General features: G+C 41.3%; 1 protein-coding gene across 2 annotated transcripts in view; it reads left to right on the top strand.

Moving 5' to 3' along the window:
- The first annotated feature begins 5,478 nt into the window (after nt 1–5,478).
- The window catches only part of mfsd12a (major facilitator superfamily domain containing 12a), a 47,481-nt gene continuing 28,355 nt past the window's right edge, over nt 5,479–24,604 (top strand). For both annotated transcript variants that reach the window (XM_060846149.1, XM_060846150.1), the window contains exons 1-2: nt 5,479–5,798; nt 23,948–24,158. In XM_060846149.1, the coding sequence (XP_060702132.1) occupies nt 5,531–5,798; nt 23,948–24,158 (479 nt within the window). In that variant the 5' untranslated portion in view covers nt 5,479–5,530. The remainder of the gene's footprint in view (nt 5,799–23,947; nt 24,159–24,604) is intronic.

Here is a 24,604-nt window from a genome sequence, read left to right on the forward strand (position 1 = left end):
CCCGAAGTGTTAGCAAAAGCATCCCCTAGGACATTGGTTCCAGTCCAGCCCAGGTGTAGACCGTCCAATTTGTAATAGTCCCACCTTCCCCCTGAACTGGTCGCCATGTCCCAGATATCTGAACCCCTCCCTCCTACACCATCTCTTAAGCCATGCATTCGTCCTGCCTATTCTTTCATTTCTACTGGCAAGCACGTGACACTTCAGATTACTACCTCTGAGGTTCTATTTTTAAACTTGGCTCCTAACTCCCTAAATTCTGCTTGTAGGGCCTCATCCCATCTTTTTAACCTACGTCATCGGTGCCTATATGCACCACAACAACTGGCTGTTCACCCTCCACTTCACAATGTCTTGCAGCCTACCTGAGAAATTCCTGACCTGTGCACCTGGGAGGCAACCTACCATTCGGGAGTTTCATTTTTGACCACAGAACTGTTTATCTACTGCCCTTACAATTGAATTCCCTATGACTATAGCCCTTCCACTCTTTCCTGCCCTTCTGTACAGCAGAGCCAGCCACATTGCCATGAACCTGACTATTGCTGCCTCCCCCTGGTGAGCCATCTTCCCCAACAGTATCCAAAACAGTATTCCTGTTTCAGAGGGTGATGACTACAGGGGACACCCCCACTGCCTTCCTGCTCTTTTGTTGCCTTTTGGTCACCCATTCCCTTTCTCCCTCAGCAATCCTAATTGCTAAATATGCTATCTACAACCACCTCAGGATCACTGATGTTCCAAAGTGAGTCCATCTGCTGCTCCAGAGCTGTCGTGCAGTCTGACGAGCTGTAGCTGGACACACATCCTACATATGCAGGAATCAGGGACATCAGCCATGTCCCTGACCTCCCACATTGAGCAAGAGGAACATTAAAACAGGTCTGAGATCTGCCATTTTCAATCTTAAGGTAACTTAACTTTGTTCTTTTAGCAATTATGAAATCATCAAATAATCCACTGTACTAAATAAAATGATTTGGTCAGGCATATACACAAAAATCTAACTCCTCAAGCAATATTTTGGTCAGTTTTCCTGTTATCTGCTTTTGCCAAGAATCATTTGTTTTTTTTTATGCTAATGTAGACTGCCTTGGGCTATTTATCTAGTTTAAAAGTTCCTACAGTATGTAACTGCAAGTAGTTGATTTCAGAACAGAGAATGTGGTCAATATTCTTTCCTCAACCAATGCTACCAAAATTAAACATTATCTTTGTGGCACTTTCTTATACGACAATAATGACTGCAGTTCATTTCAATTCACTTTTGGATATCTCATTATAAGACAAATTACTATTTTCTTTTTGAGATGTTAAGGTGTTTTGTAATTCTCATTATTTTGCATTTCAAATAATCCATTTTTAAAAAAAATCCATACACAGCACAAATGATAATATGCAGCATTAATTAATACATTGGAACTCGACTATCTGGCGTTCAATTAACTGAATTTCAGATTATCCAGACAAATGGGTTTGGGTGTGTTACTCTTCGGAGGGCCAGTGTGGACTGGTTGGGCCAAAGGGCCTGGTTTCCATGCTGTAGGGAATCTAATCTCCAATCTAATCTCTAAGATTGAAAGGTTCTGATATTTGTCTAACTATATTACCTATCATTTGATTAACCAAAAGAAATGCTCCCTGTCCTGTCCTGCAGATAAATGAGGTTCCTCTATTTATAAATATATTCCAAGATGGATATATGTGCCTCCGATAGTTACAAATATATTCTAACACCCTATTGTTCTACATTCTGCTTTTGTATGTAAGGATGGAAAGTGGAATTAAAGAATCTTTTTGAATAAAACTAATATAAATTAGTATACTTAATAGCTGAGACATTGCAAGTTATTTTGATTAAAGTATTGGAATATCGTTTTTAAAGCTGCTACAACCAAAACAGCTTGCTAAAACCAAAAAAACCAAACCAAACTGCAGAAAAATGATGGGGAAAGAAATTGTAGGATCTGACAAATGCTGTGCAGTAACATCCACAGCAACTGGAGCATTGTCTTACCTTCATGGTGTTATGGACCAGGCCAGACCCCCCCACCCCCGAAGCATTTCAAGAAGGTAGCCCAGACCCTACCTTTTCTAGTTGTCTTAAGCGGGTGTGAAGTGGATATTACAGGGCTATGCAGCTGCCCCAATTATTCAGTTTTAAACAAACCAGAATTTATTTACATATGAGCAAAACAGAATACAATATAGATACGTGACTCACCTGAAGACCCAATCAACTGTATCGCAACTTAATGATGCTGTTCCAAATACTTGCAACATCCCATTATACACGCCTTGGCAAAAAGGTAAATTCAAACACCGGTTCTTACAGAAGAGATGTCAGAGAGAGAATCAGCGCGGAGCTGTTTCTTTGGGTTCAGCAGCCCCAAACCAAACACTGAACTGGGAGAACTTGCCACTCCCCTTTTATTGTCCAAGTGTTTAAAAAATACTGAAAAGCTTCTTCAAGTAGATAAACCCAGACATATCGGAACCTCTGCCTTTACAACCCACCTGAAAGAAGACCCAAGGTCAACCTAACCTTGCAGCATTGTCAAAACAGGCTATCCATTACAAAAAAATTCTACACGAGTTCATTTTAGAATGTATTGTCCAAGTTTGATCCCCTGGATGGGTGATATTGAAGCCAAAGTTAACATAGGCTCCTTGGAGGCTGAGGCTTTGGGAATAATAATGGTGATCCAGGAAATGGCAGAGGAGTTGAATAAATATTTTGTAACAGTCTTCATGGTAGAAGACACTAATGGCATTTCAAAATGAATAAATAATCAAAAGGCAAAAGGGAGAGAGGAAATAGATATGGTAACTATTTAGTGTAAAAATACTAGGGAAACCAATGGGGCTAAAGACCAATAAAACTCTGGATTGGATGCTCCCAAAAATTATTTTTAAAAAGTTACCTATTGAGATAGTGAATAAATTTGTGGCAATTGTCTTAGATTGGGGAAAGGTCTGAGGATTGGCGAATTGCTACGTATAAAACCTCCATTTAAAAGTTAGCATAACTTCTGTTATTGGAAAAATGTTGGTCTATTACAAAGGATGTAATGGCAGAGCGTTCAGAAGTAGATAAAATGATCAAGGAGAGTAAGCATAGCTTCTTGAAGAGGAAATTCTGCCCGACCAATGCATCAGAATTCATTGAGGAAGTAACAAGCCGGAGTGATAGAAGGGAAGCAGTAGTTGTGATATTTGAATTTTTAGAAGAATTTGAGAAGCTTTCACACACTACTTTTATAAAGTAAGAGCCCACTGAGTTGCAGGTGGTTTTTTTTTGCTGTACAGCAGTGGTACTTATTTTGCCCCACAGCATATGTGTTGTGTGTGTCTAAGTGCAGGGACTCAGTGAAGACATAATCGTACAAATAATTTTATTCAAAACTTCCACCAGCAGAAAGATACCCACATGGCCAGGGGCCCAGTAACAAGTAAAGCCCAATAAAAGCATTGCAGTTATGTGAAAAAAAGTGAAGGGAAAGGGTACAGATTAAATAAAAATAGAATTGGAGGGGAAATAAAGCATTGCATCTCCCTCAGTGCCCATCTCTCCCTAAAAGCATTGAGAACATTGGTGGACCCTGCATACTCCCTTTCCAATGGTTCAAACATGACCACAGAAGAGGGGCAGGTAGTTGGCTGAAATGACCCCCTCTCTGACCCGCTGCCTGGACCTGTTTATAGCCAGCCTGACCATGCCAACAAGCAGACCCAGGAGATGATCCTCTGACCTGCCCACACTGACTGCCCAAAGATCAGCAGCGTGGAACTAAAGTGTAACCAAAAATACACAAACCGGTTCTTCAGTATAATCGCCTATGACCCATGTACCCATGGTCCACGGACTCCACAGAGCCACAAAGCAAACAGTTGGGCTGGGAGTCTGTGAACCACTGCATTCTGATAGGACTGCTGTATGCAACACCCTCCACCCCAGGGTCATGGAGCATTTCCATGTACAGAACCCTCCATTGGGGATCCCCACCACCTGGTGGTAAATAGGTACACTAAGGCGTGTTCAAGCAGTGGATAAAACAGAAGAGGTGGATGGTATGCAGCAGCAGTCTGTACTTAGCCAATTGTTTTGCTTTCCTAAAAGACATACAACAAATATCTCGGAGGTGGCGCAGGTGCCTTGCAGGTATTATATTAGCATGGAAAAGCAATGGGATTAGGGGGTGGAAGAAATTTAAATGGAGAAAGACTACAGAAAGCCACAGCTCACCGAGATCTGGAGGTCCTCATGCATAAGTCACCGAAAGCCTGCATACAAGTTCAGTGGGTAATAGGGAAGGCAAATGGAATGGAGTATAAATAGATTGATAAATAGGGGTTGATAGATGGCATCTAGATCTATGTGTTTGTTTATGGCATTGTGGTTGGAGTGCCAGGCCTCTAGGAATTCTCTGGCATGTCTTTATTTAGCCTGTCCCAGGATAGATGTGTTGTCCCAGTCAAAATGGTGTTTTTTTTCATCTTTGTGTAGGGCTACGAGGGAGAGAGGGTCATGACAGAGAATTCCTAGACGCCGGGCACTCTAACCACAACGCCATAAACAAACACATAGATCGAGGTACCATCTATCAACCCCTCAGAAAACGAACAGAAAATGACATCACCAGAAACCCCAGGAACCCCATCCAGGAGAAAGATATAAATAGAAAGCAGGAGACACCAGCTTCGCTTCACTTGGAGGTCGCCACTGATGATGTTACCTAGCCAGGTAATGAAACTTCTGGATATCAAACCAACAGCTCAGTGAGCAAACCTACACCCTAACCTCAACCTGACCTACAAACCTTGCAAAAACGCAGGATATTTCACTGAGACATTTGGAGTTAAGGAAATCGACTGTGGCAATAAAATGCAGAAAAAATATAAATTCAAAAAACCACAACACAAAGGATTCCATTTTTGTTTTATTTATTCCTTGAGATTTGCACACTCGGGATGAAGAACTCACAATTCCCGGAGCTCCCCTTTCTCGAAGGCGAGAGCCAGCAATGAGCAGCGGGAGCCGTGGTCCCGCCCCCGAGCCCCCGCTCATTGGTGGCCGCAGCCCAGCGTCGGGGGTGCCGCCCTGGCGCCCGCTCAGAGCCGGGGAGACCGCGCCGCTCATATGACCGGCTCTTAATTTATGACCGACGGGACGGGCGGCTGGAATAAGCTGCTGCTGCAGCAGGAAGAGGAGGTGGGAGGTTGGAGCTCAGTGACAAGGACGCAGTAATGTTCCCGGAAACACGGAGCTGGGGAAGGCAGAGCAATGTGTCATTGTAAAGTGTGTGTATGTAAACAGCCTGCTTAGGCTTACCTCCCTGAGTTAATGTGAACTGTTGGCTACCTTCTGTTTAAAGGACTATCAGTTTCGTTTTGCAAAGCACAGGCTCTTAGCAACAAAGAAGGAGGAGGAGGAGGAGGAGGAGGAGGGGGTGGTGGTTGTTTTCTGTTTTGGAGGGAGGTTGTATAGTTTTGAGATTATTTAGATAGTGGTTAGTGTTTAATTAACGCCATGGCTGATGATGAGCTCGTCTTGCCTCTGTGTACCCGCCTGTCGTACTCGGTGGGCCACTTTCTCAATGACTTGTGCGCCTCAATGTGGTTTACTTATCTCTTGGTTTATTACCACACGGTGCTGGCCATTAACAACTACAACGCGGGCATCCTGCTGCTCATCGGGCAGATAGCGGACGGAGTCTGCACCCCGCTCATCGGATACGAGTCTGACCGCACTCCCGGCTGCGGGAAATACGGCAAGAGGAAAACGTGGCACCTTATTGGTGAGTGTCATCGTGTTTGAAATGCAGTCAGCGGAGCGAGTTAACCCCACGCTTCCTCTTACTCAGTGTTTCACACTTTCTGTGGTGTGGTGTTTCTATGTAACTCTCACATGCAGTAGGGGACCCGAGATTTACAAGGTGTCTGTGATGGCACATCGTTTGTTAAACTCAGCTTGGGTTTCAATGAGATAAAATGCCCCACATGTCAAGTCGAAGTAGCTTTTTTGTGTTTTCCGGAATTCCCCTTCGGAAAGTTTTGTTTTCTCTCTGGTAGACCGAATTCGAATACAGAAATAAGAGAAAATGAGCCTGCTAACTAAAACATGGTAACGTGCATTTGTGTAGTGCCTTTGTGGGAAAACTTCAGAGAGCAGTATTGACAGTGATGAAGAGAATTTGGCATACTAGCACTTGGCTAAATAGGGGTTTAGGAAGAGATCTTCTAGGAGAAAGTAAGGTCTGCAGATGTTGGAGATCAGAGCTGAAAATGTGTTGCTGGAAAAGTGCAGCAGGTCAGGCAGCATCCAAGGAGCAGGAAAAGATGGCCGGCGTTAGATAAACTAGCACCAAGGCAGCTGAAGGGTCCCTCACCCCCTAAAGATGGGGGTGGGTTGGGAATAATGAGAGTGGCCAGGGCTGGAGAAATTTATGGAGAAGGGGAGGGGTTTGAACCCAATAGATACTTTAGTTGAGTTCCAGTTTATGAACAGTGGGAGGCAAAGGGTGGTGGATAGTCGTATTGTGATGCACTCAATCCAGAGTCCCTAATGTTCTGGGGACATGGGGTTGTAATTTGCATTTTCAATTCTGGAATTTAAAAAAGCTAGTGAAGTAGCAGCCACATAGCTATTGTCAGACAATCCCATCTTGCTAACTAATTTCTTAAATGAGGGGAGTCTGCCATCTTTATCTGGGCTGGTTTATGTGTGACTCCAGACCCACAGACATGTGGTTGTGTATGCTGTCCTCTAAAATGGCCACTCACTTCAGGTCAATAAGTTGGCCATACCAGTGATATGCACAATCCATGAATAAATTGAGGGAAAAATATCCAGTGTCTTAGTCAAGTGATAACAAAGTATTGACTGTGGTTCGGAAGCTCCCTGATGCTTGCTCATCGTCTTTATTAGGACTTCTCAAAGTCACAATTAGGGCACCAAGTGTGATGTCAGTCTGGAGTCATGAGCTCCTAGATACTAACAGTGCTGTGCACTTGTCTTTCTGCACCTTCTCTCGACTTCCCCTTCTCTTATCGTTGTCTGTATTGACACCCTTGCTGTATACTTTTCACTGAAGGGTCATAATTTTCAAGCCTCTAAGTAGGGGGGAAAGTATTGGTCTACACAGAACAACTCAGGAAAAAGTTGTTGTGTTCTGCCCAATTCTCGGGACAGATGCACCTCCAACGACTCAAAAGTCCACACTAGCCAGGACAGAACAACCTACTCGACTGTCACACGAATACATTTTACATTCACTCCCTTCACCACTGATGCACGATGACAGCATTGTGTACCACCTACATAATGCACAGCAGTAACTCCCCATCTTCTTCCAAACCTGTGGTCTGTCCCATCTGGAAGGACAAGGGAAGCAGCTGCATGGAAACACCCATCTCCTGAGAGTTCCCTTCCAAGTCACCCACCATCCTGACTTGGAAATGTATTGCTGTTCCTTCACTATTGCTGGATCAAAATCCTCGGACTCCCTAAACCAAAAAACTGTGGATGATGGAAATCAGAAACTGCTGGGGGGAAAAAGATCTGAGAGGTTTGGCAGCATCTGGGTAGATTCATGTGGGCTCAAAGTAATATGAGTAGATGATAATAGAATTAAATTAGGACTGTTCCATACAATAATATGAGTAGATGATAGAATTAAATTAGGACTGTTCCATACAGTGGCATTGGGGAGACACCAGTGTTGAGGTGAGGTATGGCCAATTCAGTTAAATACCGAAGAGGAGAAAAATTGGGTGGCACTGTCACTAATGGGTTTTTTTAATGACTTTGGGGAAGTTTCAACATTTCCAGTTAAACCAGATGGAATTCCAACTTATTTTTCCAAGGGAAGGTTCATTTCTGTTCTGGCTTCCATCACCTGAACAATGTGAAATATGTTCCTAGAACATCCACTTTTGTCTCTAGTAGTATGATGTGTCGGACCTCCCTAGTGTTCTACAGGGTTTCCTATCTCTAACATGTACGTTGCAGGCATGATGGCATGCAGTCCTGTATTTCCCTCATTCCTGATTGAAGGGCTTAAGCCTGAAACGTCATTTCTCCTGTTCCTGATGCTGTCTGATCTGCTGTGCTTTTCCAGCAACCACACTCTCGATTCTGATCTGCAGTCCTCGGTTTCTCCAATCGCTGGCATGGCCAGTATTGGTTGCCCATCCCTCATTTCCGATGAACTGAGTGACTTGCTTTGCCCTTTTCAAACAGCAGTTAAGAATCAACCACTATACTATGGTTCTGGAGTGACAGCTAGGCCATTAGCAGATTTTCTTCCCTGCATTGCATTGGCAAATTGAGATTTTAAAGATGAACTGTCTTCATATGGGTTACCATTTAATCTAACTTTTTAAATGGAGATTTTTAAAGATTCCTTGAAGTTCCTCCAGTTAAACTAGGTTCCCCAAAATATTAGTCAGGCCCCTCTTGTTAGTCCAGAGGTATTACCACAGTGCCTCTACCTTGAGGCATCCTAGGGCAGTGAATATATTGTTGCAACCTTTTTTTCACTTTATCGTTGGGCCTATTGACCCCATGTTATTTACTGCATTATTTACAATATGTATATAAATGACTTTTGAAGGTGTGACCCTACTGTTGCTATGTTTACTGATGGGACAAGATAGTAGAGTGGATGGTGTCGAGGATGAGAGTCTGCAAAAGAATAGAGATGGTTTAAATGAATAGGCAAAACAAATGACAAAAGAAAAAAGTAGGAAATGTGAACTTGTTCACTTTAACAGGGAACATAGAAAATTATCATTATTTTAAGGAATTGCAGGAATCTTTAAGAAGTATAAAGATGTCTGGATCTGGTGATAAATTAATCTAAATTAGAATACAGGCATATATTAATTGATTTTAGGAAGACAGCTGTGGTTGATTGCATAAGGAATAGAAATTTTATGTTGGGCTATTATTCTACATTGCAGTGCATCAAGAGCTGGTGAGGCCACATCTGCAGTTCGGAGTACAGTTTTGATTTTTCTTGCATTATAAATGTGTTGGAAACATTTTGAAAGATTCTCACAACTTACCTGGGATTTGGGTGAGGGTGGAGTGTAAGTGGCTTATATTGAGGAAAGATTGAACAGACTGTGTGCCTGTATCCACTGGAGTTTGGAAGAGTGTTGAGGCACACAAGACTGAGGGAGCTTGACAGGGGAGAAGCTGAGAGGATATTTCTTTTGGGAGAGCAAGAACTAGGGGCCATAGTTTAAAAGTGGGGCCTCCAATTTAAGACTGAGATGAGGAATTTTGCCTTTCGAGGGTTGTGTCCTTGGAACACTTTCTCTTCAGAGAGCAGTGCAGACAGGGTCATTAAATATTTTAAGGCAGAGTGATAGATGTTTATTTTGAATACATTCGGTAAACTTTGCGTCATCTCCAAACCACACTGAACAATGGAAGGATGGTGATAAGCTTCAGGAAAAGACAGGTGAGCTGACAGATTAAACTTAACTCTGCGTTAAATACTGCTTTGGTAGGCAGAATATGGCCAGGCGACATAAACTAAAGGGTTTATTATCAAGCTTGCTTAATTCAATTTTTTTTATCATTTCAAAGTGGATTAATTCTAAAGGGATGCAAGAACAGGTATCCTGGGACTTTGTGCGCAAATTATAGATGTGGTATTAAAGGCCAGGGAGGAAGGTTACATTATGAATAAAAAGATTATTTTTAACACTGACAGAAAGTTTAATGGTGATTCTGTTTTGTCTTGGGGCTTCCAATGCCAGATTTGAAAAATCTGACCACCTCAATGCCCAAAATATTGTGCCGATTCAACCAAAATGGTGCTTACTAATCGTCTGTCAAATATATACTTTACCCAGTCTCCCAGCTCAAATTATTTTTCTCTTTGGGTCAGTGAATTGACTACATTTACTGGGACAAATGCACTTTATAGATGCTGTCTTTTCCCCCACCACCTGAGATGTGTGCTATAAAAGTCAATATGCCTCAATCAATGGAATGTATGGTCAATATTACGTGCTAGCTTCACTATCTTTATTTCCAAAACACGTGACAAAAGCACATGAGCATTTCAGCATTAGCTTAAAGTGAATGAGCAAGAGAGACTGGTAATCTTAGCAAGGGGGAAGTAGGTGGTTTTATGGAGAGGGAACAGAAAGTGTTAGCCTTCAACTGTGCCACAGGCGCTCACCTTGTTTGTTTGCATGTGATATATCTATATATCTTACATTTCTGAAGAAAACCTGCATTCTATCTTTGTTTTTTTGTTCTAGTTCCTTTAAATGTCCACAAGGCAAGTTCAGTTAACATGAACTTTCTTGTGCCAATAGATCAGAACTTCAAGGCAATGTTGCAGAGTGGGATGGCACCTTGTCTACTGGTGCCCTGTACAAGTTCTCTTCTCTTTCAGGAAGCTCGGATTGGAAGTATGACCAAGAAAAGTTTTGGAATATTGGAACCCCAGTTATCGCCATCTTTAGTAACACAGAACTAGAAAATCTCAGCCAAAGAATAGTTGAAGTTGTGAATAGACTTGCAAGTACAAGATGAGGATTCCAAACACCTGGAATATTTACTGAGCCCTTATTGGAGATCAATAAAAAGGTCATATTGCATTTGATTCAGTGTATCGCTTTCATGACGTTATTCTAAAGCAGATCTGAAACCAGTCTGTTTAAAAATAAAATCTACCACTTATTTCCTGTTCCAAGTTTCAGCCCTTTCTTGGAATATTCTCTTGGGTATTACATTGCAGGTTACTCACTAAGGTGATGTCCCGTTTCTCGTCAGATTAACTAGTTTCTTTATGTTCTGGCAGGATCTAATCTCCCTCTAGCGCTCTCAGTATTTCATTTAAAACCCAGCTTTCTTCAGTGAGGTCCCTCTTGTTTCCTGTTGCAATTGACCATGGGAAGTAGCTCATAGCAAGCCTAAGAGCTTCCCAATCAGGGACTCTCCTGTTAGTACAGCTGTTTGGTGTCATCGTGTCCAGATAATTTGTATAATCTGTTAATTGGGTGATTTTAACTTGCATTTTTTTTTACTGTCCTTGCTAATGAACCTTTGGATATGACTGTAGACCCTGTTGCAACAATTTGAAATGGAAAGTATTGCACTCTAAACATAGCTTTGTATTTGTTCAACTTTCCAAATTGGGTTGTCAGGCATTAGTGTAGATTCTACAAGTATGTCATGGTATATACTCCAACTTACTTTGTCACATGGCCAGTCAAGAAGCTATCCTGTTCTTACTTGGCGTTGGAAGCTGTGATGCTCGGGTAGTACATGTTCTGACATGTTTTGCTTGGCTGTCAAGTTTGAGGGTGGGTCTTTAACCTGAAACTTCCGGTGTGGACAGCGTCCATTATGCCCTAATACCTCGTGACAGCCTTTCTAATTCTTTACAAATTTGCATTGCTGAAGGCAATCCTGTTTTTAAAAAAAAAACAACTGTTCTTTTTCAAAGAAAAAGCCAAATCCCAAAATGTGATGTTGGATAATAAACTTGTGTATTTTATACTTCTCATGATTCAGATGTAAGTTCTGCGTGGTGAGAATATAGGGATTGCAGTTTTACCAAAATTCTCTCCCCCTCGAGTTTCCACTGATTTTGTTACTACGACAATGTTAGGGATGTGTATCTGTCGTTTTGTTGTGTAGAAGGACTCATTGGAGGAAGGTTGGGCAAGACTATTTTTACTAAATTCTTGATCATTTTCTACCAACTGCTTCTCTGCAAGGGCAGAAACGTAAGCATACCTTTTACATAATCTAGGGCATATATTGCAAAATGTTCAAATAATTGTCAAAAGGGAAACATGATGGCTGTTAAGTAGTGAATTATTTAATCAAATAAAGGGGAAAGGTTCTTTTGGTGCAGTGGTAGTGTCCTTTAGGCTGGGGGTGCGGGGTTGGGGGGGGTGCAGTGGACTGGGTTCAAACATGTCAGTTGTCAAATATTTTGATTTTAAAACATAATTATATATAGAGAGGGATCAGATTGAACTGAGGCAGAGAATTATTGGACTAGTTTGTGGCACAGTGGTAGTGTCCCCACCCTTGGATCAGGAGGTGTAGGCCCCGTCTGCTCCATAGATCTGTAATAACATATCTGAACAGGTTGATTAGAAAAATAGATTAAATATTTATTCTTTATAGTCAATAAAATCTGCAAATAGAATATCTGCCATCTTTTTAGAGTTTGTTTGACTAGCTTATTTAAAATTTATGAACAAAAATTGTGGGCGGCACGGTGGTACAGTGGTTAGCACTGCTGCCTCACAGCGCCTGTAGACCCGGGTTCAATTCCCGACTCAGGCGACTGTGTGGAGTTTGCACGTTCTCCCCGTGTCTGCGTGGGTTTCCTCCGGGTGCTCCGGTTTCCTCCCACAGTCCAAAGATGTGCGGGTCAGGTGAATTGGCCATGCTAAATTGCCCGTAGTGTTAGGTAAGGGGTATGGGTGGGTTGCGCTTCGGCGGGACGGTGTGGACTTGTTGGGCCGAAGGGCCTGTTTCCACACTGTAAGTCTAATCTAAAAAAAAGGACATCTCCAATGACTCAGAGTAAACATAGATTATTCAAACATATGGAATAGGAGGATCCCAGCTGGTAAACATAATTGCAATCTCTGCTGACCTGGCTGGAATGTGCAGATGTGGGGTTAGCAAGTGAAGAAAATATACATAACAAGCTCAGCTATAACTACCAGTCCCTTTCAGCATGACCCCAGCCCTGAGCTCAGTTTCTTTCTTGCCAATGTTCATTGTCTGTTTCTCTCACCACAAGTAGGTACCCTTGAAGACTGCTTTGAGGTGTGTGTTACAGAGTAACATCAGCAGCAATGTGAAGTATGGAACAGTTTTCTTAACTGAATAGTGCTCCTTGCCCTAACGTTTGGGCACAACATTGAGGGCTGAAGGGCCTGTACTGTGCTTTATTGTTCTATGTTCATCCTCTCCATTCAGTTTCCTATTTTTGAATTAAAACTTAATGTCACAGGAATCTTGAGTACTCTAAAACCAAATAACAAAATTAAATGAACAATCCCAACAAGTAGATTGTGGAACCTGGGTTGTTTGCTACAGAACAAAGTAAAAACAGTACTTGCCTGTTTAGTTGTGTTTTTTTAGCTTTTTTTCTGTAACATTTTCAGTTTGTGAATGTACAAACCCTGGCAGCCCACCCATCGGTGCAGGAGCCATTTTACTATTCTAATTTTTTGTTTGAAATGTAAAGTCAAATATAATCTGTTATGTTCACTTTGACACAATCTCCATTTGCAGCATAATTTTGTTAACCTAACTATGAAAATGTATGGTTTTAATTGCATTTTAGCAGTAATGCCGTTTTATAAATTAATTTCAAAAAACAATGGGAGCTGCCAAGTCTTGACCAGGTCTTCAAACAAATCGCATTAAACCTAAGGCATGTTATTTTGAATAGAATGTTCACATTTTGAATAAATGATTGAAAAGGATCTATTCATGTGACGTTGTAAAAACCTTCCTATAATCCAATGCTGAAAGGCACCTTTGATACTATTAGTCACGTGACCGTATGTACCTACAGACCTTGTTTCAATTTCTACAGCATTATTGCTTTGTGTGTTTAGTCCTTGAAAGTGTTCTGCTTTGTAGTTAGCTTTTGCTTTTTGTAAATCTTTGCATTTCACTGTCCTGAGTGACCAAAGTCCCACTTGGTGCTGTGCCCTCCAGGTGACCACTTAAACTCCAACCCATTGTTTTCTCCTCCAGCAGTCAACTCCTGGTAAGAATAGGAGTCACTTGCTCTGCCTTTCAATAGGATCCTGGCTGATCCGACACTGCTCAAGTGCTTTCCTGAATTTTCCTTGTAACTCCAGGATTCTTGATTAGGGGAATTGTCTACCTCTGCATTAAATATGCATCAGGACGTTGCCCCCACCACTCTGTGGCAAGAAGCTCCAAAGAGAGAGCACGGTGAGAGAAGAAATTCTCCTCTTCTCAATTTTGTCTTAGCTCTCTTTATTCTGAGACTCTGCCCTAGATTTTCCCCTGAACAGTAATGTCCTCTCAGCATTTGCCCTGTTGAGCCTCTTAGGAATTAGATTAGATCCCCTACAGTGTGGAAACAGGCCCTTTGGCCCAACCAGTCCACACCGACCCTCTGAACTATAACCCACCCAGACCCATTTCCCTCTGACTAATGCACCTAACACTACAGATGATTTAGCATGGCCAATTAACCTGACTTGCACGTCTTTGGACTGTGGGAGGAAACCGGAGTACCCGGAGGAAGCCCACGCAGACACGGGGAGAACGTGCAAACTCCACACAGGCAGTTGCCCGAGGCCGGAATCTAACCCGGGTCCCTGGCGCTGTGAGGCAGCAGTGCTAACCACTGAGCCACCATGTCTCCCCGATATGTTTCAATGAGATCACCTTCCTTACGTCTACTCTTCAATGAGTACAATTCTGACTTGTTTAATCTTTGCTCATAAGACAATCCCTTCATTCAGGAGTCGTTTCAGGGAACCTTCTCTGAACTGCTTTCTGCAGTTTTCCTACGCGTAAGTAACCTGTTCTTTTGTTCTCCCTTGAAAATAAGGGGATTTCCTGCCCATTAGCCAATTCTCTATCCATGTCAATATACTACCTCCCACTCTGGCCTTTATCTTCTGACTTCACTTTTTTTTTGGTGAGCTACCCTGTCAAATGCCTTCTGGACAACACATCTACTGGCTAATGAATTCTCTGTCTTCCTCCCTGGAAGAAAGTTCTGGAGCACAGCTACTACACTGTTCCTCTGTTCCATGTAGATGAGCTCAAGGACAGTAATTAATGTAATTGGCTCCCGAAAAGCTATCCACACTGTAAAATAATACACTGCAAACATCCTTGATGATGCAAAGTAACCAGCCACTTGCCCTTCAATGAGGTGGTGTGACTTGTAATTTAGCTCAGTTATCATTTTGCCTCCATTTTGAAATAATTTCCTACAATAAACTGTAAACTCATCTGAAATTCTCCCAGGTTTGCTTTATAAAATCAGCCTCATTTTTAAGCTAAGATCCAGTTTGATGAACCAGATGATCAATATGCTGCCAATAGGGCTTTGTTTTTGAGAGATTTGCGCTATATGGAATAATTGGAGAAAGTTAGCAATCTATGTCCTGTGATTTTTTGGTATCTCCTGGGGATCGAAGTCCCCACCCTTGGATTTAGGTATTGAGTTCTGTTCGTGGCTGAACATGGATCCACACAATGTGTGTGTGTGTTGCTGATCAGATTTAGGACAAGGTGGGTTTCCAATAATGGGCTGAGCCTCTAGGGGGTCTCCTGTGTTTGGGCTAGTGGCTATTCCACTTGAGCCTGGAAGGCTCAGGACTTGTGCTTTCTATCCCTGACGAGGTCAGTGTTTGTTGCTCGCCCTTAATTGCCCTTGAGAGATAGGCGATGAACTGACTACTTGAATCACTGCGGTCCATCAGGTATAGGGACACCAACAATATTGTTGGGAATGACGTCTTACAATTTTAACCAACAGTGAAGGAATGCTGATTATATTTCCAAGTCAGATTGTGGGCCTCTTGGAGGGGAACTTGCAAATGGTGGTATACTCGTGCATCTGCTGCCTTTGTCCTAGGATTTGGAAGAGTCTGAGATACTGCAGTGAGGTTTTGTAGATCGCAGCAGCGATGCGTACTATGCAGCATTTGTGAAGGGAAAAAAAAAGTAATGTTTTGAGTGCACAACTTGTCCTACCTCATTTTCTGCTGAAGAAAAATTGGGTATGTTATCTTGACCTTTCTCCCCCTCCATTTTTCTTTTTGGTCTTGTATTTGCTGTTCCAGATCATAAAGCCTAGAGTCTGTTTGCAATTGTATTTCTACAATTTTTAAATATGCCTGGTACAGGTGAACCCTAGCCATTTTAAGACTTTGTAATGCTGTGGTGATAGCTTTCAGGTTTAAACCAATCTGGTGTATTCCTCTGTAGTATGTTGATTATAATACAGGAAATGGTAAGCAGGCAGTCTTTGTGTTTGAAATGCTTGAGGGTTGGGGAGGGACATTGGCCAAGTTTAAAATTCTGCCAAGGCTTAAGAGAATGTGAGCTGCTTTTCTCAATGTGATGGGCTAGGTTAGAGCTTACATTTCTCACATCCAGCTTGCAGCATGCATACAAAAAATGCATTTATAACTCACTTGTGCATTTATTCCCACCACTCCCTTCATACTTATCCATGTGGCATCTCTTTTTTTTTTTCCGATGCTTATTTCTTGAAACAGATTAAAATCATGTTTTCCATTATGATTGACTGACATCAAAACTGGGTCTTCAAAGCAGCACTCATCGTTAAGGGTCTCCAAAAAATGTTGCACTAGAAAAGAGCAGCAAGCTTATGCCTGAAACGTTGACTTTCCTGCTCCTCTGTTACTATCTGACCTGCTGCGCTTTTCCAGTACCACACTTTTTGACTTTGATCTCCAACATCTGTAATCCTCACTTTCTCCTGCTTTTAAATGCTGGCTGTTTTGTTAAATGGGAGTATTATAAGCTTTTAAGAAGGAACTAATCAGCAGCACTCAACTCCGATAGTTGACAGTTGAAGCTCCCCAACTCTGTCACCCCTTGCAAATATTAAAGCTGCCTCGATAGCAAAAGAAAACATTGCAGAAATTAAAGTAAGAAGTGTTGTCTGTTCCCCAAATGTGGGTAATGGAGTAGAGTTCTGTGTGGTTTACTTCAAGCTACATGTTCCGAAATGTCGCTCGTTATTGTCGAATCACTGAGGGTCTGACCAAGCGTCTGTAGAGTCTGCAACTTTTTTTTTCTAAAACTGCTTTTATTGCCCAGGACTTGAACCACCAATGACGGCCTGTATTAATATAGCCCCATTTTATTTTTTTGGCTGTTCTAAAACTTATGGCATTCGAAACGAAAGTTGATAAATTACCTGGCACCAGACTGGCAAAAGAGTTATTACAAAAGATGTTCAAAAGTTTTGTCAAAGGAGGGTTTCAAGGACTCACCTGGAGGTTGGAGCAAAAGGGTTTGGGGAGAGAATTTGAGCTGGGAGCCTAAGCAATGGAAGGCATGCCTATAAATACTGATGTTGGGGAGCTGCGGTAGCTAAAGTTGGAGTTTGACAGGATTTGGGACTGGAGGAGGTTCAAGATGGTGTGCTGGAATTGAAGCCACATTTTACAGCAGAGGATGAACGTAGGAATAAGAATTTAAAAATATCAAATACTGTAAAAGCCCAGCAGGTGTGGCAGTATTTGTGGAGAGGGAAACAGCATTAACGTTTAAAGTCTGATATGAGTCATCTTCAACATTGGCTCTGTCGCAGTTAATGCAGACAGACTGAAGAAGTCCTATCAGACTTGGTGTTAACACTCTCTTCTGCTCTTCATGCTGTCAGACCTACCAAGTTTCTCTGTTTAATTTTCTAGTATCAATGATCTCTTGCTTACATTTTTAAAATGTAGCCAGTGAAAACTTGAATGTTTATCTGACATTGAGGTGAATATGATTTCCCTGAGGTTTTCCAATTGAAAATATGGTGGTGTGCTGCTTTAAAGTTGAGCCTTCCCTTTTTATTCTTTTGAATTCCTTCAGGATTTCTTGGCTGAATTTTTAAAACTTAAATCTGTACAATTAAAAATCCATTGGTTCTGTTCCTGGCAACAACTATCTCCACATTGAGCCACTTGGTGTAATTTTGTGTACACAGTAGACATGGTATTGCAGCTTCTACCAATCTCAGGATTTTTCAATGTTTTTGCTTCTGAGATCGCTTAATGATCATTCATTGGGCCCCCATCACTTTCTCCTTGACAATATTTTTCTTGTATAAATTTAATTGTACAGTTGGTAACCTTTTATGAAACTGAATTAAGATAGTCAGAAAATGGCTATATCTTTGAGCATACGTGTGTTGTGGTCAATGTTCATCCTGCTCGGCTCATTTGAGACTAGACCAAAACATTCCGAACTGAAGAAAGTAGTGATGTATTTATCAAAGCACTGAATGCTTTCCACCCTTTTGTTTTATGGCAGGCAGCTTGATGGTTCAGATTGGTTGCCATATGCCATCCGAGTATAGGTGGAAATGTTGGGAGCCTGGTTACTGATTTACTAGCTCTGAAGCAGTGAAATGCTTATTTTAAATTGTCCCTTGTGTAGTTTTTATCATTGAACTTTTGCAAATGAATTGCTGGCTCGGGAGTAAGAAGTGAGGGGCCAGCAGGCGACTCAAATACGTGCTACTGGTCAGTAAGAGTTGAGCCAATCTGGAGGTTGGTTTGATGCAGTTAGAAACTGTAGCGCCTTGATATCTTAAGTTTCTCGAGGACCCACATTTGGAGGGTGTGTCTGAGTAGTGGCCATGGCTTGAGAGCCTCTGATTGATGCTCCAGAGTAGGTTAGTGTATTTGCTAGTTAGTATATTTATTCAGTCAATGTTTAAATGATTTTAAGTTGGTGTTCCTTAATGGAAGCTCTAAACCAGAAAAAGTAATTTTTGTAATCTGGACAAAGGGGAATAGATTGTGGCTTGTACTTCAGTTTTATCTTTTGTATGATGGGAACATTTCGTTTTAAAAAAAGCCATAATCAAGAAATAAAAGTTGGATTTATACAGTTTGTTCTGCTATAACCTGACAGTTGTTTCTCTGCAGTCTCATGCCTTGAAAACCAGCTATAGAAAATCGCCAATTTGTGCTGACAAAAAGTGTGCGTAAGCCAGAACGACCTCTGTGCTATTCTGTACGTGTTGAGAATCTCTAAGGTTGCATATTATGAGATCTTGCGTTTAGTAAGAGAATGGGCTATTCTTTCCCCAGTCAAAAGAAATTTGTGCTCCTCGTTACTCAAAGCTTTAGGGTTACCTTAAGCAGATACTTCAGAAAGTGCCCTACTGTTGTATTGCTGTGTGGATTTCGCAACAGTCAGATCATCAAAGCAAAGACGCAAATGATATTGCAGGTGTCTCCTAGAAGATTAAAAAGTTAGCTATGTCCCTGTCCTGCTAGCAGGGAATCTATGCAGAAGTTAGTTCTGTTTCTCCTTTGTTTTGAACATTGGTGCACCAAACTTCTTGGTTTTTTTTCAAAGGCCTTGGAAGGTTGCATTTCCCAATGTTTGGATTGTGCAGTCTTGCAGCACCCTTTGTCACTGGATTTCCACAGGCTCCCTGCTTACAAGGTGCAAAGTTGATATTTGTCTCATATCCCTCTTCTTAATTTGTATCCTTTTCTTTGTAACCTCCTGCCTTGTTGCCAGCCCAAATTCTTTGCTTTTCTTTTCCCCTTTTAAGACTGTTGTATAATTGCTGTTGTTATCTCAGCCATAACACTAAACTACATTGTGCAATCAGCGAATAGTTAACTTGGCATATGCTTTGACGCTGGAGCTTTTCTAATCTGTATAGCTTGGTATCACAACGCATTCACTTCCGTTGTAAATACTAAGTAATGAAATAAATTTTAAAGCATTTCCTGTCAGCCACATCATACTTTCACTAAAAATGGTTGTTTCTGGGCATCTTAGCAAGTTAGAAGTTGCAGAAACCACACTTACAACTATTGCTGAAAGTGTGGGAAGGATTTAATGATTTCCATACATTCATTTAAATTTAGTTGACTTTTGGTTTAAAAACCAGTTGGAAAACAAAGTAGCAAACCTCCCAAATAGAAGGTGACACATGTTTCTGAACTGTTGAGAAATGTGAATGAGCAGCAGGACTCGACCATCCTGCCCCTTCAGTCTATTCTGCCATTCAACAAGATTTTGATCTGATGTGGCCAAAACTCGACATTCCAGTGTACTTTCAGTAATCTTTGAGCTCCTTGTTCATGGGAGAATCTATTTGCCTCTACCTTTTAAAAGCATTTAACAATCTTGCCTCCCATTTGTCCTCTGTAGAGGAGAGTTCCAAAGAAATTCCTCCTCCTCTGCCTATCTTTAAATGGGTGATCCCTTCATTTGTAAAGTGTCCTCTAGTTCTCTCCTTTCCCTTATGGAAATAACAACATTTTTTTAAGCATCCACCCTGTCCAAACCCCTCAATCTTGCATTTCACTAAGATCACTCCGGACTCTTCTGACCTTCAGTTGACGTAGGCCCAGCCTTTCCTTATTAGTAGAGGTAATATCAATGGACAAAACTCAAGCCCCAGGCTACTGTTGTAGGGCGGTGGGTTCAAATCCCACCATGACAGATACTGAAATTTCAATTCAGTAATCCATCTGGGACAGCTAGTCTAATGGAAACCCCCATACGTGTTTTTTTTTAAAAAGCACAAAACTAGTTCACTAATATCCTCTGAGGGAGGACATCTGCCAACCCTAACTAGTTTGGCCTGTCCATGACACTCAATCCACAGAAATGAGGTTGACTCATAGCAGCCTTCTGAAATAGCCTAACAACTTGCATAGTATCAGGGTAATTTAGTAATGGGCAATAAATGGTAGCCTGAGCACCTGATGGCCAGAGCCTGTGAATACCCTAATTTAAAATTCTACCCCCATTCCAGATATCAGCCAAGTGAACCTTATCTAAACAGCTACTGTATTCATAATGTGCCTGTCTGTATTTTTTTGCATACTCCTTGTGTCCCCTTCACAGTTCACTTTCCATCCTATCTTGGTTTCATCTGAAAATGTAGCACCATGCATTTGGATCCCTGCATCAAATCATTATAGTTGAGGCCCAATACTAATCCCTGTGACCCACTGTCCATCATATGCTGCCAACCTAAATTGATCCATTTCATGACCCTCCCTCTCTGATTAGCCCACCAACTCTATATCCATGCCAATATGTACCTCTTTTCCATTTCCTAACTGGAATCCTGGTTTTGCATAGGAATCTTTTGATCTGACTGTTCTAAATACTTGCTGAAAATTAAAGTCACTGGGAATTGTTATATTAATTACAGCAAGAAATTCTTGTATATTGAACTCGGAAATATCCTCTGTCCCTTCACTTTAAATGTCCGGATTCTGGTCAGTTCTTGTAGTTTCCTCTTTCCCGGATTGTTGAGCAACCAAACACTTCTTTGGAAGGAAAAAGAAACTGGGATTTCTTTGTATTTTTTTTTATGTCTAAACTACCTCCACCTTACTAGAACACTACTGATTTTATATTTCTATAGTGCTTTTCAATATAATGTCGTAAGTACTTTCTCTTGCTTTATAAAGCAATGGAACTGAACCACCCATTGAAGGCTTAGTTGAAAAGCTAGATTTTGAGGAGCAGTTAAAAGGGATACGTGAGGTGATGTTTGAGCTGAATGTCCAGGCAGCTGAAGGCATAGAGAAAATGTCCTCTTCATCTGCACTTTCAGAATTGGGAGAGTTTCCATATTTGAGGGTTATGGAGCTGGTAATTAAATAGAAGACTATATGGGAGAAAATTGAGGAAGTTGAAAAGCCAGCAGTGATGTGAATTTTGGATCTGGGCTGCTTGGGAGCCAATTTACATTGAAAAGCAGAGAGGACAGATAACTGGGAACTCTGGGTTGGGACATCACCAGCAGAGTTTTGGATGATGTTCAATTCTCTCTAATCTTGATTTGAGATGCTGGCCAGGAGTGTGCTGGATGGTCTAATGTGGAAATAGTCAAAGCATTGCAGGTTTTGACAATAGTTGAGCTGAAGTAGGGAATGTTATGGTGCAAATAGGGAACTTTGTTAGGCTTACAACTGAGTACTCTCATCATTTACTATTTCTGGGATAAATCTGGATTTAACAGCAAGTGGACAGAGTGCAGGAGCTGCCAACTTAGAAGTGGTGTAAGATGGGACTACTCAGCAGGTGTGGTACTGTTTGTGATGCGAGTTAACATTTCTGGTCCAGTGGCGACTCTTCAAAACGTATTGACCCAAAACGTTAACTCTTTCTCTCCATGCTGCCAGACCTGAATTTTTCCAGTAATTTCTGGTTTCCAACATCTGCAGTATTTTTAATGCAATGTGTTTAATTCATGCCAGAATTACAAGCTTGGGCTACAGAGCTTTGCACTAAGTATTGATAGTTTCTTGTTGAGTAATTATACTTCTGCAAGATGGATAATGTGCTTCATGTAAGGGGTTTCCTGTTTAAAATGGCTGCATCTGCCAAATGTTTCTTTTGTGTCCATCGCATATTTTGGTGTGGCTAGAATCTCCTAGCTCTGAGTTAAAAATATTTTGGAATTTTATCCATGTTTTCTCTTTCTCTACTTTTACAGTACCTATATTCCAAAAACTGGCTGAAAAGAACATTGGGACATCTTGAGACTTTGTGTAGCACGTATTTTTAAAAAAACACAATTATGCAGACATTTTTTTTCTTTCATCCCCTCCCCATACATGTCTGTGTGAGCACACTTCCTTACAAACCATACTATTCACCTAACCATAACCGTAGTGCATCATGAAACACACTTGTTGCGTGTCTCCAGCACATGAAATGGAGACAAATCTACAACTCTTGGGATGTTTCACAACACATTGATTTTTAAAAAATATTTGTGTGCCTAAATATTAATCAGTTCTTTTTAACTAGCTCTTAATGCTTACAACTTGTGTACTGAGACAACAAGAATACAACCTCCAAATTGATTAACAGTATAAAAATAGTGGCTTAGGCTAACTAGCGGGGATGGGAATGGACAAATGGATTTTGGGCACAGGTTTATTCTGTAAGATTGTCGGTGTACAGACCAAAATGCATTAGCTGTGTTTATTTCTTAAATTGTGTTCCCATGACTTGGTCCTGATGTTTGTCTCAATTGCTAGTCTCTTAACCTTAATTTTAAGGTTACAACTGAAAGCGCCATCAAAATGGCATGCTTATTAGCCCAGTGGTGTTGACTTGGTGGTGGTAATGGACTGCCTTGAATAGATACAATTCACATGCTGACTCCTTCACAATGATGCATTGTGAATTTCCAGGATGTTGATCCATCAACCGTGAAGGAATGGAGGCATATGATCAAATCAGGATGGTTTGTACTTCGCTCGTTTAATGCATTTCTAGATTGCTGCAAGGGACATCGTCGCCATCATTTTTGTCTAATGTAATGTTTACGCTTGTGTTAAACCAAGGACGTTATGTTGTAGACCTGTTTTAGTATAATTGCTTACATTGTCTTTTGTTTCTCCTTCCGTATGGGCTGTTAATGAGCAGATCTGCTGTGCAGTTTTTAACCAGAAAATACGTGTTCACCAGGTTCTCAGTGAAGCTGAGCTGTGTAAAAGAAGGTTGTTGAGCAAGTGTTTGGAATGAGTCTCTTGGATTGGACTTCATTTGTAAGTCTTCATTGACCGTCACTCACTAATGAGCATATCCATCCAGAACATTCTTGTCACTGATCATGGGTCCTCTGGATCCTTGCATGACTCGAGCCCAATTGAAAATTCATAGTAACTTATAATTATCGGATCACAAGGCAGCAAAATCGTGAGACACCATTAGTGTTGTACTGTTGCTATATGATACGAAAAGCATTGAAGAAAAATGTTAGTGGTGAGCGCAACTTAATCTTTAAACTCTTCATCTTCTCCAAAGGAACATTTAAAAATATAATTAGCCCCTAGTCTTTCAAGTAATTTTCTCCAATCCAGATGCACCCCCCCTCCCCCCCCCCCCCCCCCCCCCCCCCCCCCCCCAGTTCCTTCTGATCTATTTGCACACTTTTTTTCCCATACTAGAAATGAACCAGCCATTTGCAGAGGCATCAGCGTTCAAGCTGTTCAGTTCTGTCCTCCAACTGGAGCCAAGCAGAAATGTCTCCCCAAGTGTTAGATTTTCGTTCAGTTCTCTACCCATCTCTGCAGAGAGCTGAACATAGGAACACTGAGAACCTACACTGTTTTTAAGCTTAACATCCACGTTTTCAGCTAAACTGCGGTGTTTTGAAGATGTTGTGTTTTAAAGGAGTATTTAACCACTCTCTTATTTTTACAGGAAGCACCAGCGTCCTCCTATCCTTCCCTTTTATTTTTAACCCTCCCGTGGGCAGCAGTGAAAACGTTCCACAGTGGGTTGAGCTCATTTACTTCGTTCCATTTATTGTTGTATTCCAGTTTGGGTGGGCTGCGACACAGATCTCCCACCTCTCCTTGATACCAGAGCTTACCTTGAATGACCATGAGAGGGTTGAGCTCACTGCTTTTAGGTAAAACAAACCATTTCTTGCTGTCTGTTTTTTTTAACAGTTGTCTGTGTCTTCAGTGACTTTTTGCTGCTAGCTCAAATTACCAGTCATCAATATTATTTAAAATCAGGTTAATTGTTCTGATTAATCAGGCAGTAGCTGGGGAAATGCGGCAAAATGACGTATTTGGACTGCACTTTTCTGTTTTTTTGTAATTGAGGAATTACCACGAATCCAAGCATTGAGGTCCAGATGTCATTGGGAAATATTCCATAGCTATCTTGGAAACAAAGGGAAAAGAGTCAGCTGCAATAGATATCAATTCAACCAATAACTTTTCCATTCTGGCTGTGCGATGGTGCTTGAGAATGATGTGAGTTGTAAAGGGTGTATTCTAAATAAGATTATGTGAACAGTTAATGAGTATTCTTGAGGTATGATTAATTCTAAATTATTGATTTAGAAAC

Source organism: Hemiscyllium ocellatum, chromosome 28, assembly GCF_020745735.1.
Source record: "Hemiscyllium ocellatum isolate sHemOce1 chromosome 28, sHemOce1.pat.X.cur, whole genome shotgun sequence".
NCBI classification, from domain to species: Eukaryota; Metazoa; Chordata; class Chondrichthyes; order Orectolobiformes; family Hemiscylliidae; genus Hemiscyllium; species Hemiscyllium ocellatum.